Raw genomic sequence first — 17,878 nt, 5'->3', positions numbered from 1 at the left:
CACAGTGTTACACAAATAAAGGTACTTTATTATAGTAACACAACACTAGATTACTTATAAGCAGTCTCCCCAACTGGAGGTAATTACATATTAGTTATATACACAATAGCAATCAGAAATTGGCATAGAAACAACAAGTAGTGGCAAAACATAGTGAAAATAGTAAGGGCCCTAGGGGAGGGCTAAACCATATACTAAAAGTGGAATGCGAAGTGAAGTCTCCCACCCCAGGATATGGAGCTATTAGAACTAGAAGAACTGGGAAATCTAGGAACCCCAAGAGGGTGAGTACCTGAGACCCCAGCGATCAGGCGAGCAATGGCAAGTACCTGGTTTTACCAGGGACTAACAGGAGGACTTAGGAAAAGGACTATGCAAGAACAGGACCAGTCTAGGAGAAAGCAGTGGTGGATTCTGAAAGAAGAGGACCTGCAAAAGGAGACAGAGACCAGTGCAAAGCTTAATCATTGCCGGAGTTGCAGGCTTGTTGGTTCCTGAAGAGTCCAGTTGCCAGAAGTCAAAGTAAACGATTCAGAGGAGTCCTGGTGGAGTCTTGCACGTCAAATCTTGGGACCCACACTCGGGTTATTTAGGGACCCACCCTCAAGGGAGTCTCTAAATGACCCTAGAAGGGTATTTGGTCACCTAGCAAGGTGAACACCTAACATGAGGGGGGCTGTGATGTCACCTGCGTGATCCGCCACTCGGCTGCTCCCAGTGGCCTCTGCCCATCTTGGTTTCAAGTGCATCTCGCCAAGTTTCTTAACACCACCATCTTGTAAAGAGTTGCCATTTTGCCTTCTCAAGACTAATGAAGAACTCTTGAATGGAGTTCCCAATCTCTGAACCTAGTGGTGCATCTATCTTGGGTCTGTTTCCCACACAAGACCGTCTGTGTCTCTCCTGTTGGATTTGTTTATCCACACATTGTTCTGAACTGGCTACTGTTTCACTAATAGATGCATGATGGTTTTTGTTAGTGGGAATATTTTGTTTAAAGTGCATTGTGATGAATCAGTCTTACCTGTCTTATTGCTTTAAAGGGAACAATTGACTTGATTTACTCAAACAGCACCTCTACCAAACCATGTGCCTTAATAAAATAATTCCCTTTTATTGATGGCAAGCAGGGCTCCCTTCTTAACTTTTCAATAAATGTCAGACCTTCCCTTACTTGCCCGAATAGGCCTTGCCTCATCCTTCAAACATGTTTCTGGACTCCATGATATAGAATCCATTGCCCCAAGCATTTCAGCTCTTGGGAAATAATTTTACAATGTGGTGAGCTGTCTGTCTTTATGACGACTTCCTTATTCTGTACGTGTGTGCTAAGAATGTCTTTAGTGCAAGCCTGACTACTCTTAGGATTATTATGTTGGTTCCATGGTTCGTTTTTTGTTACAAGCTCTTTTAAATAGGCTCACCACCTCTTGAAGGAGGCATCTCTTGGGTGCAGTTGAGGATCTTGAATGTGATAATTTTGTTCCGCCAAGATGTGATCTTTCAACATCCATATTAAAGGGCTTACCTCATAGCTGGAGTAATAGTTATGGGGTTGCCTCAATGGTTGTAGAGCAGTTATTGAAAGTCCACCTGTTCTTGGAGGCAATGCATCCACAATAGATGTTTGATATGCAACTACAATAGATGTTAAAGAACCAGCAGGATAACATGTGACTTCATGCACAGAAGGACTTGGTACTTGGCAGCCCCTATCCCTGTCTTTGAAGGTATACCTCTTATTAAAGCCTAAGTTCCTTGCTGTGCCTTTGTGAAGCATCTGTGCATAACCCTGCTCCCAGAAACAACAAATTCTGGACTGGAGATAGGTTGGATTTCACAGTATATATTGTCGGCCTGATATGGTTTAACAGTTTAAAATGTCTTCAGTTACAGCATTTAGTTCCCTTTTTGTTGGTGGGAAGCAGTGAAAAAAGCTGTGGGGTTGTGTGAATGGTGCTGTACCGGTGTAGAAATGGCAATACATTTTTAAGTCATGTAGAAGTAGATGAGGCCTTGCACTTTTTTAAATCAGTCCTAGCCATTTAAGTTAATGTAATGCTAGGGTTTTTCACGTAAAAAAGGCCTGCTGCTCAAAGGTGAATAAAATTGGGATGGACCTGCTGGAGCTCCTGGTTTTATCTTTGTCAGCTAGGAAATTTGTTTGGACTGTTTGAATAGGGATGGTAAACTTTAGTACACCACAGCCTGTTAAGCTGTGTGATCTTTTGAAGTTGTCAGGTGGAATAACCTGCAGAAACCAGGTCGTGATCTGCTCCCTCAATCTGCACATAAGTATCCAACTCCAAATGTTAACCCTCCTGAGAAACTGGGCCTTGTAAGTCATCCCCCGGGGAGTCACCCACATCACCCTGTTGATCCTTACTCCTGTCATTTACACTTTGAACCGTTATCTGTGGCTTATGGAGGTTCATGCGAAAGTTCAGGGTCAACAGGTTCAGAAACAGTTGATTTGATAGGTACTCTAAAAACTTGAGGTTTCCTTCAGTAGTCCATTCATGTGTTATCTTAAGTCGCTCCAGTGGTCTAGACTTAGTATGTGAATGCAAGTGGCTGTTTTTGAAGCAATAGTATCTGTAGACTGGCTGGGCTGTTTGTGTTTTTCTGGTGCTTTGACAGGCGTTTGTCTCAAAACAGGCTGGTCAAAATATTTCATTGTCTTGAGGAAGGTGTTGGGATTTGTTAAGATCAATCTAGCAATGTCTATCCCTGAAGTATTGGAAAACATTTGCAGATCGAATGTTACCTAACAATCCGTGGGGTGGCTTTGATGACACAGGAATGGGCCAGTAAGCCTATGAATTTCGGAATCTACCTTCACAGTGACCAGGACACCTAAGAGGCTCAAGTACCTCTCCAGTAAGATAGATCACAGGTAAAGAGATCTGCCTGAATATGTAGGGGGTCTTGCATAGAAAAAGGGATTAATCTTCTATTACATAACTTTATTTACCAAGCCTGGCATCTATGGTCACTACTACTTCTGGCTCAGCTGCAAATAATGTTGTCTCTACACCAGTGGCTCTTGACATCTTCACTTCTGAGGACCTCAACTCAATCACAATCGAAAGCCAGGGAACCCGGCCCAACCAATTTTACACCAAATACATAAACAAGAATACATCAAACGTTTACAACATATAAAACATTTAATTTAAATGCAAAAAAATCGATATTTTAATGAGCAGTTCAGAGCTTTTCAAAATTGGATTTTATTTATAAAAGACGAAGCAATATGTTAGATGGTAACATACCACTTTGTACTTTTTTTTTTTTTTTTGCACCTATTACATGCTGTTTGTCAGTGCATACACTGCTTCTGGTGATCCCACCAATCATCTATAGTAGATTGTTTGCTATAATTGTGCTGCTCCGAAGGGTAGGTATAGCATTATGTTGGTAATCTTGACCTACTTTATCAAGTAAAGTCCTTTGTGTTGATTTTGAAGCTCTACCAGATTATAATATCCAGTATCACAGAAGGTGACCTACATAATACACGTTACTTTAGTAAGAACAGTAATTGAGATGCAAATCTTTTCCTATGACAAATATTTTTGCAGATTGTTTTGTGAACAATTTGTGTGAACAACTGTGGGGTTCACTCCTGAAATGGTTACATGATATCATGTCAAACAGTAGTGTTATTGCCTGTCTTTTTCCCTAATTTATCTTCAAAAGAAAGAGCATAGGGTACACACCATCTTGCAAGACCAAACTTAACAGTATTAGTTGTGACTTTAGGTCAACAACAGGACTTGAGAGTACCTGTTCTTCTCAAAATTGTATCTGGGTCCCAAAGTATCCCTGTTATAGTATCATTGCCTTTGCCAATTGGGGGCCTACAGGACTTAGAAGGTGACTTGTAATTGTTTTTTTTTTTTTTTAGTATGCTCTTCTCCTGGGTGGCTGGAAAAATTTACTCCAATTAGATACATTACACCACCTCATTCATTCACAGTACAAGGGAAATTGCAGGAAATACCACTACCCCAACATATGCCATGCTTCTCAGAGGTTCTCAGGTCTCAACTCTCCTATCCAGCTCCAGCATTCTCCATGAGACTCTACCAATAAACCATGTTTGCGTCCTTATTTCCACCTCCATTTAGTTTACATCACTTTTCACTTGTTGCATCTGGAGACATATCTACTTGAAGTCAGGCTAGACTCTGTCACCTTTCGTTCGACTCATTTCAGGTGAAACTAAGTCTGCCAGGTTTCTGCAAATCATACCTGATGGCACAGTTACTCCTCCAAGGCCCTGCATCACACTTCCCTTGGCTTAATCTGCATCTTTCTTTTAATCAGCTCTCCTGTTCTTGTGCAGGGGAGGTTGAAGGAAACCCTTTTGTCATCCTTCTTCCTGTCAGACATTTCCACTGTTTATCTGCAACAGGTATCTATATTGTAAACATCATATCAGTCACATCTCTTGGGGAGTGCCTCCAATTCGCTCCTATCGCCAGCGACCAGGATTGAAAAAGCTGGGTGTAAAAGTACCAAAATCATCTGTAGTTAAGGGGGGCTCAGTTCACCTTTGATCAGAGGTGAACCAACACGTAGGAAAAAGAGAGCGCTCTCTCTCTCTCGCTCTCTCTCTCGCTCTCTCTCTCGCTCGCTCTCTCTCTCGCTCTCTCTCTCGCTCTCTCGCGCGCTCTCTCGCGCGCTCTCTCTCTCGCTCTCTCTCTCTCGCTCTCTCTCGCTCTCTCTCGCTCTCTCTCGCTCTCTCTCGCTCTCTCTCTCGCTCTCTCTCTCGCTCTCTCTCTCGCTCTCTCTCTCGCTCTCTCTCTCGCTCTCTTTTTTATATATATATATATATATATATATATATATATATATATATATATATATATCTATCAGCATTGGCACCCATCACTGCCACAACACTATTTTCATTCCATCCATACATATGGGATCTTTTATAAGGTCAAAAGACTGTCACCAAGGTTACTGCTCTCTGCATTGAAATACTGTGCACGTCTCCAGGAGCTTGCCGTCTAAGTTGTTAGTATGTTGAAGTCCATCTAGTGGCATACAGCAGCTAGGTTACAGAAGCGAGGGCTTGTAACCTGAACAGAAGTGGCACTCAGTGACACTCATTACCCTGACGCATCCTGTCTGTGGGGAAAGCAGATATTTACGAGTTCTACCCTTTAATTCTATGACCGTGAAATCCCTTAAATGCTGCAAAAATATACAATAAATAATACTGTCTAATGCACGGTCAAGTAAATTACAGTAGATGAAACACTGGCTGTAGACAAGTCCTAAAGCACTAAGCTACACAACTGGGATTGTCTCCCTGCCTTGTTGGATTGAAATAGGGCAGTCTGTGTCATTCTGTGCTCCAAACTCTCCCAAAGTTGAGTGATTTGGTTGATAGGTGATTAGCACGTTACACATAAGAGAGCCAGGGAATAATCTTCTTAGGTCCTGGCATCACCCCTTCTGATACCAATGATTTTGAGAGAAAAAAGAATGGATAAACGAAATTCAGAATTGGCACAAACTTGTAAGGTTTTGCTGATTTGCTCCTTTGAAACTGAATTTGGATTTTGTTTTTTCAAAAATAAACTTGCAACCTAAAGTTGACAAAATATCATACATCGCTGCACATTTTTACACTTGTCTTGTGATTATGATCGGAAGTATTTTGGATGTGTGTATCTTTGCTATCCATAGCCTCTCACCATCACATACCATATGAACAGATCATCTCTTAAAGATGTCGTGGAAGGTGTGCACATTAGCTACTGCCTTTAAGATTGAAAAATGATTGTGTTGAATAATATTGAAATTGGGGTATGGTTGGCAGCTATTTCACATGACTTAATCCTGTTTTGTCCACAACATTTGTTTATAGAATTGAGTTGTGTGCACACGTTTACAAGTGTCCTTCTCCAGCAAAAGAAACCAGCAGACTGTCAAGGCTTACTCACGATATGTAACTGAAAAAAGTTGCAGATTTTGTATCAGTTAGTTTTTTAACTTTATTTAGCAATGTCACTTATTTCTTTTAAACACATGTTGCAGTATGTGTTTGCCTCTGTTATTAATTGGATTGTATTACTGTAATGTATTTCTCAGGGAAGAAACCCATTTTTTCTTGAGCCAGCAATAATTATTACTATCACGGATGGAAGCAAGCTGACTACCACAAGTGGCATTCAAGATGAGGTAATTTAGGAAATATGTTTATTAAGTAATGCATCTGAAGACAAGGGCCATACTTGCTGTTGCTGCTTATCCAACATTCCCTGTATAAATCATAGCTGAAATTTGGGATTCAGTTAAAAAAGTGTGCCTTGTATGCATTGAGCTGGAAACAGTTTATATTTTCAATAAATATGCCTGAGAAATCCATAACCTGAATATCTGCTTTGGAAAACTGTCCTACACATTGGACCTGACATTTGTCCTTGTCTTAGCCAAGAACATTTAAACCCTTTGGGATTTAAAAACCAGTGGTGTTGGACTTTTACTCACCTCCAATTAAAAAGGTACTGGGGTTTGTACATTATGCTGCTTAGCTTCTAAAATCTGGAAATGGTACTTAATAAGTGAACCAATATGTGATCCTTCTACATAAAAATTGCAAAAATATAAATGTCTTCCATTGATAAGCAGACAGTCTTATAAAAATGAAAAGTTCATTTTGAGGCATATGTTGTATATTCTTCATGTTAATTAAACCACATTTACTTTAATGGATACCTAGTACCTTCTGTTTCATTCAAGAAAGGACTGAAATCAAATAGAGCAGGTGCATGTCAATCCAGGTGTCACCTGGAGCATGGTAGGTTGTTGCCTCATTGCACGGATAATGATTGATCAAGAACATATATCTTTCATACCGCACCCCTCTAGTTCCATTATGTGAGCATACCACCACCTATTGGATGGTAATAAGCTGAGCTCATCCTAAAGTGTGTATGTTCGCAACTTGTGCAGCAGTCCTGTTTGCATCAGTATCACAGTTTCTGCTAAACTAACAGTGTTGTACTACATTTCGGTTACTTCAGTAGTGTATTTTAGGAAAGTACCTTTTTCTACTCAGTCTGCACACTCAAAGTTGAGAGATTTTGATGTGGCTTACTCCTTCGTAACCTCATTGCAAGTGGGTTTCTCCAACACATTTCTAATTTTAATGACTGCTTGACTTTAATCTGCCAATCCTCATTTGCGGCCAATGACCAGAGGTACCTCTTGGATAAACCATGCTGACTCTTTTCTTGTTCATGAAAACTCCACTGATTGCAGACAAGGCAGGTGTAAAAAACAATCAAACATTCACCTCCAGTCACAGATCTGGGTTTAAACCATTAATTATTTTGCTCACCATGCCACCCCAAGTTGGACCCAGCCATATGCAAATCAGTCTTAGCCCTGTTCCCCATGGGAACAGTACAGGTCCTCCCTGGACCGGAAACGACCATCCTGGGACCGGTTTCAAGGTATTACCCTTCATCATCCAGGATAGCTTGAATCCAGTGGCATAGTGATCCCCGGACCCATGTCTGTGCATACCTGGTGCACTTAGGGCGACAAAAGCAAACAAACACAAATGATGGATGGAATGCGGAACCAATCAAACATTCACCGCAGTCAGAGATCTGAGTTTAATCCATCAACTCTTTTGCTCACAATGCCACCCCAGTTTGAACATAGCCTTATGCAAATCAGTCTTGGCCCTGTTCCCCCTGGGAACATTCCAGCCCGAACTGCAAGGCCAGGTCCTTCCTGGACCAGAAAAAAACATCCTGGGACCGGTTTCAGGGTATCACCCTTCATCAGCCAGGCTAGCTTGAATCCAGTGGCATAGTGAGCCCAGGACCCACATCTGGGCATTAAAGTAGTGATATCCTTTGCTTGGATGAGAGTTCATCACCGTCGTCTGACCATGAACTGGAATCATTCTCTCAATTCTTAATTCAAGAGTTTGTGTTGCCAGTCAGGTGTTGCAGTCTTTATCTTGGGACTTCAGAATACAATTTTCTCACAAGGACCGCTTTTCATAGTTCCACTTGTATTGTCACACTGACCCGATTCCTGGGTTTGCATATTAACCATCTAGAATCTGATTTGTTTCTGGCCATAAAATCACAATTTTTTCTTTTGTGGAGATACTTTGGTTCAGGTTTCTGATTCCGAGAGTCAGACTTTTTGATACCCTTGTCAAACGAATCTGTAAACTTCAAGTTTTCCTTTTCAAAGAGTCTATCTGCAAACTTTAGGTGCTTTATTCTGAATGACCTAGCATTTCTTTCCACAGGTTTAATGTTGTACTCCGAAAGGTCCCTTTCTTTATTCTCGAGGTTTTAATGGAGTTGCAATTAAACCAAGGAAAATACCCTCCTGATTGCTTTCAGAGCAGACACCTTGCTTCTTTATATAAATACACTTCTCATCTTTAGACGTCTGAAAAGCTTTTCCCACTCCACTTTGCTACAGTCTACCCTAATCTACTCCATTCAGTCTACCCCACTCCACTCCAGGCTACGCTATCCTAGTTTACTCACCGCATCCCACACCATTCTACAATACCCCACTCCAGTATACCCTGCATCAGTCTATTCCAGTCCACTCCACTACCGTCCAATCTACTTCACACCATTTTACCACACGCCACTCCATTTCAATCGACCCCACTCCAATCTACCCCACCAGTTCAGTCTAACCCAATCAGCCACACCTCACTCCAGTCTACCCCACTTCAACCCAATCTACTGTACTTCATACAAAAAAAACACTGCTCGAGTTTACTCCACTCTATGCAACCCCAATCCACCCCACTCCAGTGTCCCCCAATCCAACCCATTCAACTCCAATCTACCCAGCTCCACACCAGTCAATCCCAGTCCACTCTACTCAGTCAACCACAGTCCTATTTACCCCACTCCATTCTAGATGAATCCACTGCAATCTATCCAACTCCTCTCCACTTCGATCTGCCCTTCTCCAGTCTACCCCACTTCAATCCACCACAATCTACCCTACTCCAGTCCACTATTATCTATCTCACTCCACTGTAATCTACTCCACTCTGCCACACTCCACCTGTACCAAAATCTACTCACTCCACTAAGTCCAATCTATCCCCCTCAAGTCTACCCTACTTCATTCAAATCTACCCTACTCCACTCCAATCTAACCCACTCTAGCCCAATTTACCCTACTCAAACCCCAGTCTACTCTACTGCAGTCTACCACACACCAATCTACCCTTATCTAATCCTCTCCAGTCTACTCCACCCCTATCTACCTGTTCTACCTGAGTCTTTCCCACACCAACCCACTCTACCTCTGGATATGACAATCTACCCCACCCCACTGTGGCCCTTCTCACTCTACCTCACTTCAATCAACTCCCTCCAAACCAACCCGCTCCAAGCTACCCTAATCATCTCTTGTCAGTTTACCCCACTCCATTCTGATCTACGCTAATCCACCCAATCTACTCCACTCAACCCTAATCTCTACCCAACTCCACTCTATCCATCTCCACCACAGTCTACCCCCTCCAATCCACCTAACCTACCCCACTCCATCTCAGTCCACCACACTATTCTACTCTACTCACTCTACCCCCACTTCAATTCACTCCAATCAGTCCACTCCAATCTACACCACTTGACTGTACGCCAGTGTACCTACTCTAAACTACCCCAGTCTACCTCACTCCTTTCTACCCTACTGTAATCCACCCAGTCAACCCTTTTCACTCCAGTCTATCCCACTTCACCCAAATCTACCCCGGTATATCCCGCTCCACTGTACCCCAGTCTACCATGATCTTACGCCAATCTACCCCTCTCTGATATACCCCAATTTACTTCACTCTGTTCCATTCCACCCCACTCCAACCCAATCTACCCCACTCGAATCTACTACGTTAATCTGCCCAACTCCCCCACTACCATCTAGCCCAGTCTATCCCACTCCACTCTACCCAACTCCAGTTTATTCCACCACTAACATCTAGCCAATGCAAATAGCAGTCACACTAGAGTACATAATGGCTAAAAAACACTGCCAACTCCAATAGCTCTTGCATAGTTGAGACCGATTGTCTTTGCCTGAGCTTGCTAGTTTTGCTTTTATAGGAGTTCAGTGGTAGTAATACAAACGTTTTATGCATTATAGCATTTTAAACTCTCCATTAAGGCACTAGAGGTGAAATTACCTAGACTTGAAGAAGCAAGTTTGCCTGGAGAAGTGTACCTAAGCAAATTCATACGCCCATACATGGGATTTCTGTAACTGAAACTTCTAATTCTGATCTTCTGGTACTGTATAGTGTAGTATTTAAAGGAACAAATTGAAGAAATGTGTCTGTGAATTACTGTTTCTCAAATCTGTGGCAAGACCTGCCTTGGCCAAGACTTGAACAAATTTCTTCAGCATAGATCTGTGTAATATGCCAACGGTTCTGACAAAGATAATACTATACATATATTGGTTTTAATTCTGTAAATTTTTGGATGGTGAAGTATGCAAAGCTAAGTTTTGGTTGCCCAAATACTATGTAGTGCGTAGGTACCATATATTTTAGTGTCTGCCGTAGTGTATGAAGGTAGCTTTTTGTAATTCTCTTGCACTGGTTTTATTTATGCGCCAAAGGGATACAAATGTTGTTGTTTAGCACTATATTTTTCCATGTGTAAATATGTGCTTAATCTCCTCCTAATGTCTTACAGCTCCATTTACCACTCAACTCTCCGTTACCCGGAAGTGAATTAACCAAGGAACCTTTTCGTTGGGATCAGAGACTTTTTGCATTAGTTCTGCGTTTGCCTGGTACAACAGCTGCAGAACAAGAGCAATTGGTAGGGGTGCCTTTAGATGACTCTGCTATTACCCCTATGTGTGATGTTACTGGAGGTGAGTATGAGTTGATTTGAGCATGGATCATAAAAGCAGTACATTTATTTTGTTGACAACCCGTCAAGTTCTTCAGCCTGTTTCTTTTGATTACCTTTTTTTAGTAAAAGATTTAAAAAAAAGTAATTGTGATATTTTTTTCCTTACCTTCATGTTTTTGTTTTCCTTTGCCATGGAACGTAAAAATGAAATTCCCAGTAAACTTGTTTGGCACACCTCTAGACATTAAAAGCCAATAAGTTATCCCCCAGTCTTACTGCAGTTAATGCTTTCTCAGTATCAACTCAGAGGGACTGTCGCCTAACCATGTCTATAATGTGTAGTATTTTCTTGCTGTGGTTGCTGTTTTGCCTGGCTTAAAAAACATCTGTTTAACTGAATGATCTGTAGAAGAATGTCCTCATGCCTATAGGCTAGGACACGGGTAAAGAGACTTACGCCTTGGTTGAGAAGAGATATTGAGCAATGAAATCCACACTCCTCCTGGTGTTTTCTTGGCTTTGGGCCTATCGTATTAGGGACTGTAAGGAAATGCCTCCTTGGCATGGTTACCCCCTGACTTTTTTCCTTTGCTGATGCTAAGTTATGATTTGAAAGTGTGCTGGGACCCTGATAACCAGGCCCCAGCACCAGTGTTCTTTCCCTAAACTGTACCTTTGTCTCCACAATTGGCACAACCCTGGCAAGTCCCTTGTAACTGGTACCCCTGGTACGAAGGGCCCTGATGCCAGGGAAGGTCTCTAAGGGCTGCAGCATGTCTTATGCCACCCTTTCGACCCCTCACTCAGCACATACACACTGCTTGCCAGCTTGTGTGTGCTGGTGGGGAGAAAATGACTAAGTCGACATGGCACTCCCCTCAGAGTGCCATGCCAACCTCACACTGCCTGTGGCATAGGTAAGTCACCCCTCTAGCAGGCCTTACAGCCCTAAGGCAGGGTGCACTATACCACAGGTGAGGGCATATATGCATGAGCACTATGCCCCTACAGTGTCTAAGCAAAACCTTAGACATTGTAAGTGCAGGGTAGCCATAAGAGTATATGGTCTGGGAGTCTGTCAAACACGAACTCCACAGCACCATAATGGCTACACTGAAAACTGGGAAGTTTGGTATCAAACTTCTCAGCACAGTAAATGCACACTGATGCCAGTGTGCACTTTATTGTAAAATACACCCAGAGGGCATCTTAGAGATACCCCCTGAAAACATACCTGACTTCCAGTGTGGGCTGACTAGTTTCTGCCAGCCTGCCACACACCAGACATGTTGCTGGCCACATGGGGAGAGTGCCTTTGTCACTCTGTGGCCAGGAACAAAGCCTGTACTGGTTGGACGTGCTTCCCACCTCCCCTGCAGGAACTGTAACACCTGGCGGTGTGCCTCAAAGGCTCACCCCCTTTGTTACAGCGCCACAGGGCATCCCAGCTAGTGGAGATGCCTGCCCCTCAGGCCACTGCCCCCACTTTTGCCGGCAAGGCTGGAGGAGATAATGAGAAAAACAAGGAGGAGTCACCCCCCAGTCAGAACATCCCATAAGGTGTCCTGAGCTGAGGTGACTTACTTTTAGAAATCCTCCATCTTGTAGAAGGAGGATTCCCCCAAAAGGATTAGGGATGTGCCTCCCTCCCCACAGGGAGGAGGCACCAAGAGGGTGTAGCCACCCTCAAGGACAGTAGCCATTGGCTACTGCCCTCCCAGACCTAAACACACCCCAAAACTCAGTATTTAGGGGCTCCCAGAACCGAGGAAGATAGATTCCTGCAACCTAAAGAAGAAGGACTGCTGACCTGAAGCCCTGTAGTGAAGACTGAGACGACAACTGATTTGGCCCCAGCCCCACCGGCCTCTCTCCCTACTTCAAAGAAAACTGCAACAGCGACGCATCCAACAGGGTCCAGCGAGTTCTGAAGCCTCAGAGGACTACCCTGCATCTAAAGGACGAAGAAGCTCCCGAGAACAGCGGCGCCCTGTTCAACAATCTGCAACTTTCTGCAACAAAGAAGCAACTTTTAAAAACCCCACATTTCCCACCGGAAGCGTGAGACTTTCCACTCTGCACCCACCGCCCCTGGCTCGACCTGCGGAAAACAAACAGAACAGGGAGGACTCCCCGGCGACTGCGAGCCCTTGAGTAGCCAGAGTTGACCCCCCTGAGCCCCCACAGCGACGCCTGCAGAGGAAATCCAGAGGCTCCCCCTGACCGCGACTGCCTGTAACAAGGAACCCGATGCCTGGAACCAGCACGGCACCCGCAGCCCCCAGGACCTGAGAGAACCGAACTCCAGTGCAGGAGTGGCCCCCAGGCGACCCCCTGCCTAGCCCAGGTGGTGGCTACCCCGAGGAGCCCCCCCACCCCCGCCTGCCTCCATCGTTTAAGAGACCCCTGGGTCTCCCCATTGATAACTATCTGAAACCCGACGCCTGTTTGCACTCTGCACCCAGCCGCCCCTGTGCTGCTGAGGGTATACTTTCTGTGCCTGCTTGTGTCCCCCCCGGTGCCCTACAAAACCCCCATGGTCTGCCCTCATAGGACGTGGGTACTTAACTGCTGGCAGACTGGAACTGGGGCACCCCTATTTCCTTCAAAGCCTATGTGTTTTGGGCACCTCTTTGACCTCTGCACCTGACCGGCCCTGAGCTGCTGGTGTGGTAACTTTGGGGTTGCTCTGAACCCCCAACGGTGGGCTACCTTGGACCCAAACATGAACCCCGTAGGTGGTTTACTTACCTACAAAAACTAACAAATACTTACCTCCCCCAGGAACTGTGAAAATTGCACTGTCTAGTTTTAAAACAGCTATATGTGATTTATATGCTATTGTGATTATTCAAAGTTCCTAAAGTACTTACCTGCAATACCTTTCATTTGAAGTATTACATGTAGAATTTGAACCTGTGGTTCTTAAAATAAACTAAGAAAAGATATTTTTCTATACAAAAACCTATTGGCCTGGAATTGTCTGAGTGTGTGTTCCTCATTTATTGCTTGTGTGTGTACAACAAATGCTTAACACTACTCCTTTTGATAAGCCTACTGCTCGACCACACTACCACAAAATAGAGCATTAGTATTATCTCTTTTTGCCACTATCTTACCTCTAAGGGGAACCCTTGGACTCTGTGCATACTATTCCTTACTTTGAAATAGTGCATACAGAGCCAACTTCCTACAATGGGCATCCTCACAAAATCACAGCACCAAAATATCACACACTCCCCCTGCATTTTTAATTTCCATAGCTCTGGTGGCCAAGCCCTTTTGAAGCAAGGATGGCAGATGGGCTCTCCTAAAAATGGAATCTTTGAACCAGGCAAGCCTCTTCTGCAAGTCCGCCGAGTGTTCCACAAATCTTGAAGTGTTGGAACAATTTCTGCTGTACCAAAACATTTGTCCCAACAGCAGATTGTCCATTCTCATTACGGATATGGCCAGAATGATTTCATGCCTCAATGTGCACCCAGATAACTTGAGATTATAAAGAGTGCATAGGTATCCACACAATCACAGCACCACAACATCACAAGCTCCCCTGCATTTTTAATTTCCGTAGCTCTGGTGGCCAAGCCCTTTTGAAGCAATGATGGCATATGGGCTCTCCTAAAAATGGAATCTTTGAACCAGGTCATTGCAGTCACCCCAGAGAGTTGCTTTAAAGCTTCCTACTTGCAGTGGTGATCGTGGTGCAGAGTCATCCGTATGCTGACCCCCATTGTCTCCACTGGCATTAAATTCACACTCAGCACACACAGGTCAAATTACTAGTGTGCTGCAGTGTTCATACAGGGCAACGGGCGAGCAACATCTTGGAGAATGAAGTAACAGCCCTCCCGAGTATAATTCCTAACGAGGACTGAAGGGGACAGAGAATGCTGTCTGGCCATAAAACATAAAATATTGAAAATTATATGGCCAAATTATTTGATTGAACATTTTAAATGAATTAAAATAGTATAAAATGGTTTATTGAAAAAGATTTTTTGGAAAACTTTTAAATCTCACAAGGTGCATACATTTACTATGGCCACAAAACATTGACCCTTAAATGATAAATACCAGAAGGTACACCCCCTTCATATCTTCTTTGACAGTCAAATGTGAAAAATAGTCCATGTAAACAAACTTACACTCACCAGTGTTAGTATTGTTAGGACAGCCCTTATACAAAAACCAGACATGAAGTGTATATGATATGTACAAGGAAGATGTACGAGGGAACCCAGTTGTACTTCTAACCCCCCAGCCCCCAAAGTACCGTTCAATCGTGAATCTTATATCACTCCCTTGAATCATTTAGACAGTCTGTCCATCTGTTTAGAGAAATTCAAATGGGTCCCCTTTCTAAAAAAGGGCCTTATCTGCTCTATCCAGTTTTCTGTCTGCCTCCTCCAACAACATCCATTCAAAGTGAGTTGGGCTTTCTTGATGCTGTTGAAGGTGTAGAACCAGCTTAGTGATCAATTGTCCCTCACTAATCGTACTAATACGTTCTTGCTTGTGTGTCATTTCTTTCCTGGTTGTAAGACCAATTTAGAAAAGGACGCATCGATATATCACAAGGCAAGTTTTGCAGTTTGTCATTTGGTTGGGAGCCATACTGTTGGAAAGTGTAACACTATTGATTTTGTCAAGTTGCAGGCAATGAACTGAACCCACATGACCTCTTAAAGACGTCATTGAGATACTGGAGCTCAAAAGTTTTATACTGAGTCTCGTGTGAACCACTTGATATCTAAGATTCATTGATCGAATGCCAAAACAAGGTGGTGGGGCCCCTTGTGATCCACCTATAGCAAGTGCCGGTTCCAATGAATGACGTTGCACACTTTTGTAGCCAGTGGGTCAAATGTCATCACTACTGTGATACAATCTGTTTTAGGTTTTTCGGTCTTCTGAAGTAGTACCTGGCTTGCAGTGTTCTCTTCCAGGAATGGTTGACTCATGGTGGATAAGCCCTTTGGGCAAGCCTCTTCTGCAAGTTTGCAGAGTGTCCCATAAATCATAAACATTTGCTCCATCATCAAATTGTCCTTCAGTGCTCTGAGCTGGAAAGATGTATAGTGTAGCAGGGGAGTTCTTATCAGTTTTTTTTTTTTGTGCAGATGTCACCAGGCCCCTGCCACTAGCTAATATATCCATGTCTAGTTAGGAAATTGACTGTCTTCTAATGCTCCATATAAAGTGCAAATAGGGTCCAACTGTTTGAGCCACTGTAAAAATGAATTTAATTCAGACTCTGGTCTCGTTTTAATGCACAACACATCAATGTGTCTCTTCCACAATGTAATCTGAGACAAAAAAGGGCCTGAAGTGTTGGAAGTGAAGTTTGACTCCAGCATACCCACATGTGTATTTTCCTTGCCCTGCTGGTAGCTGTTGTTCTTTTAGTGCCGCCCTTATTATGGCACCTGCCGGCACCACATTTAACCACAAGGAGGGAGGTCATCATGGGGTAAGCGGTCTGCAACAGAAATGTTTGGTAGATGTTGTACAATTACAGTTTTTATGGTGGTGGAGCACGATTGGGGTGACTGTGCGTGTGTAGAGGGTGTGTGGTTACTCCTGCGATGTCCGATACCTGTAAAGAGCAATTTAGGGTTTTGAGTGTTATTGAGCACTTTAAGCATGACTGTGGGGTGACACACTAGTGTGTGTGTAAGTCACTTAGTCGTAATGTGTCTGGTTGTACATGGGGTAATATGTCGGGAGGACAAATGTTGAAATGAGACTTGGATGGCTCTATTGAGATAACGGTGTGGACAGTGCTGGAAATGATAAAAACAATACTCCAGCATAGCAAATGTTCAAATGTATATATTACATATGGATAAAATATATACACATGTCTTATTTATGCTTAAAATGTATATAGGTCAGTACATAAATAACAAGTTTTTGACTACATGCTTATTGGTCTCTCTTTAGTGTGATCACTCCTATCACAACATATAAACACGATTATACAGAAAGTATGTAAATATCAACTATCCAATATAGTTATTACTTAAAAATGGTCGAAACATAAAAAATAAGACTTAATGGGGAAAAATAAAATGGGTGTCTTCTGTCTCTCTTTCTCTCTCTCTCTCTCTCTCTCTCTCTCTCTCTCTCTCTCTCTCTCTCTCTCTCTCTCTCTCTGTATATATATATATTCGATGGCATGTGTAGCTGCAGATACACATGCTATGCATAGGTTCTGCCATCTAGTGTTGGGCTCGGAGTATTACAAGTTGTTTTCCTTCAAAGAAGTCTTTTCGAATCATGGGATCGAGTGACTCCTCCTCTTCGGCTCCATTACGCATGGGCATCGACTTCATCTTAGATTGTTTTCTTTCCGCCATCGGGTTCGGACGTGTTTCTTTTCGCTCTGGTAGTTTGAGTCGGAAAAGTACTACAAACTCTCTAAATTCGTCGGTATTGTTTCGATCGCGTACCATCTTTCATCAACACTTCAGTACCAGCAGATACAGCTCTCTACTTGCCCTTCGTGGCACCCGCGCCCATCCCTGGCCTGGTCGGCCCGACCAAAGCCTCATCGAAGCCTCCTGGACCGGACCCCGTCTCGTTTCAGCCCTCGCTGCCTCGCTAAGTTCCCTTATACGGACCAACATCTTGTCTGTAACCTGTGTCTTTCTCCAGACCACGTGAGGATACTTGCGAGGCCTGCAGATCCTTCCGCTCGAAGAAGACTCTACGAGATCGAAGAGCGCGAAGGTTGGAAATGGCGTCAAGAAGCACCGAACGTCTCGACGTAGAAGAGGAGGAGATTATGCACACCGCAGTCTCCATTCAGGGGTCCGACTCCAAGCAAGAGTCCGACAATGACATACCAATCACGGCAGGACAGCACGTGAGTGAGTACGCCTGCCCCTGTCCCATCCAAGCCCAAACACAAGGCCTCGGGGACGCCACTGCCAGAAGGCCAATGCTCCATCCATAAAAAGACTTCTGGTGACCAAGCAACAACTTCG

General features: G+C 43.5%; 1 protein-coding gene across 1 annotated transcript in view; it reads left to right on the top strand.

Moving 5' to 3' along the window:
* Positions 1-17,878, top strand: part of INTS6 (integrator complex subunit 6) — a 446,084-nt gene that overhangs the window by 68,790 nt on the left and 359,416 nt on the right. The window contains exons 4-5 of the mRNA XM_069205444.1: positions 6,112-6,201; positions 10,722-10,905. Of these exons, the coding sequence (XP_069061545.1) occupies positions 6,112-6,201; positions 10,722-10,905 (274 nt within the window). The remainder of the gene's footprint in view (positions 1-6,111; positions 6,202-10,721; positions 10,906-17,878) is intronic.

This window comes from Pleurodeles waltl, chromosome 8 (assembly GCF_031143425.1).
Source record: "Pleurodeles waltl isolate 20211129_DDA chromosome 8, aPleWal1.hap1.20221129, whole genome shotgun sequence".
Classification (NCBI taxonomy): domain Eukaryota; kingdom Metazoa; phylum Chordata; class Amphibia; order Caudata; family Salamandridae; genus Pleurodeles; species Pleurodeles waltl.
This window is presented reverse-complemented; position numbering and strand designations above follow the sequence as displayed.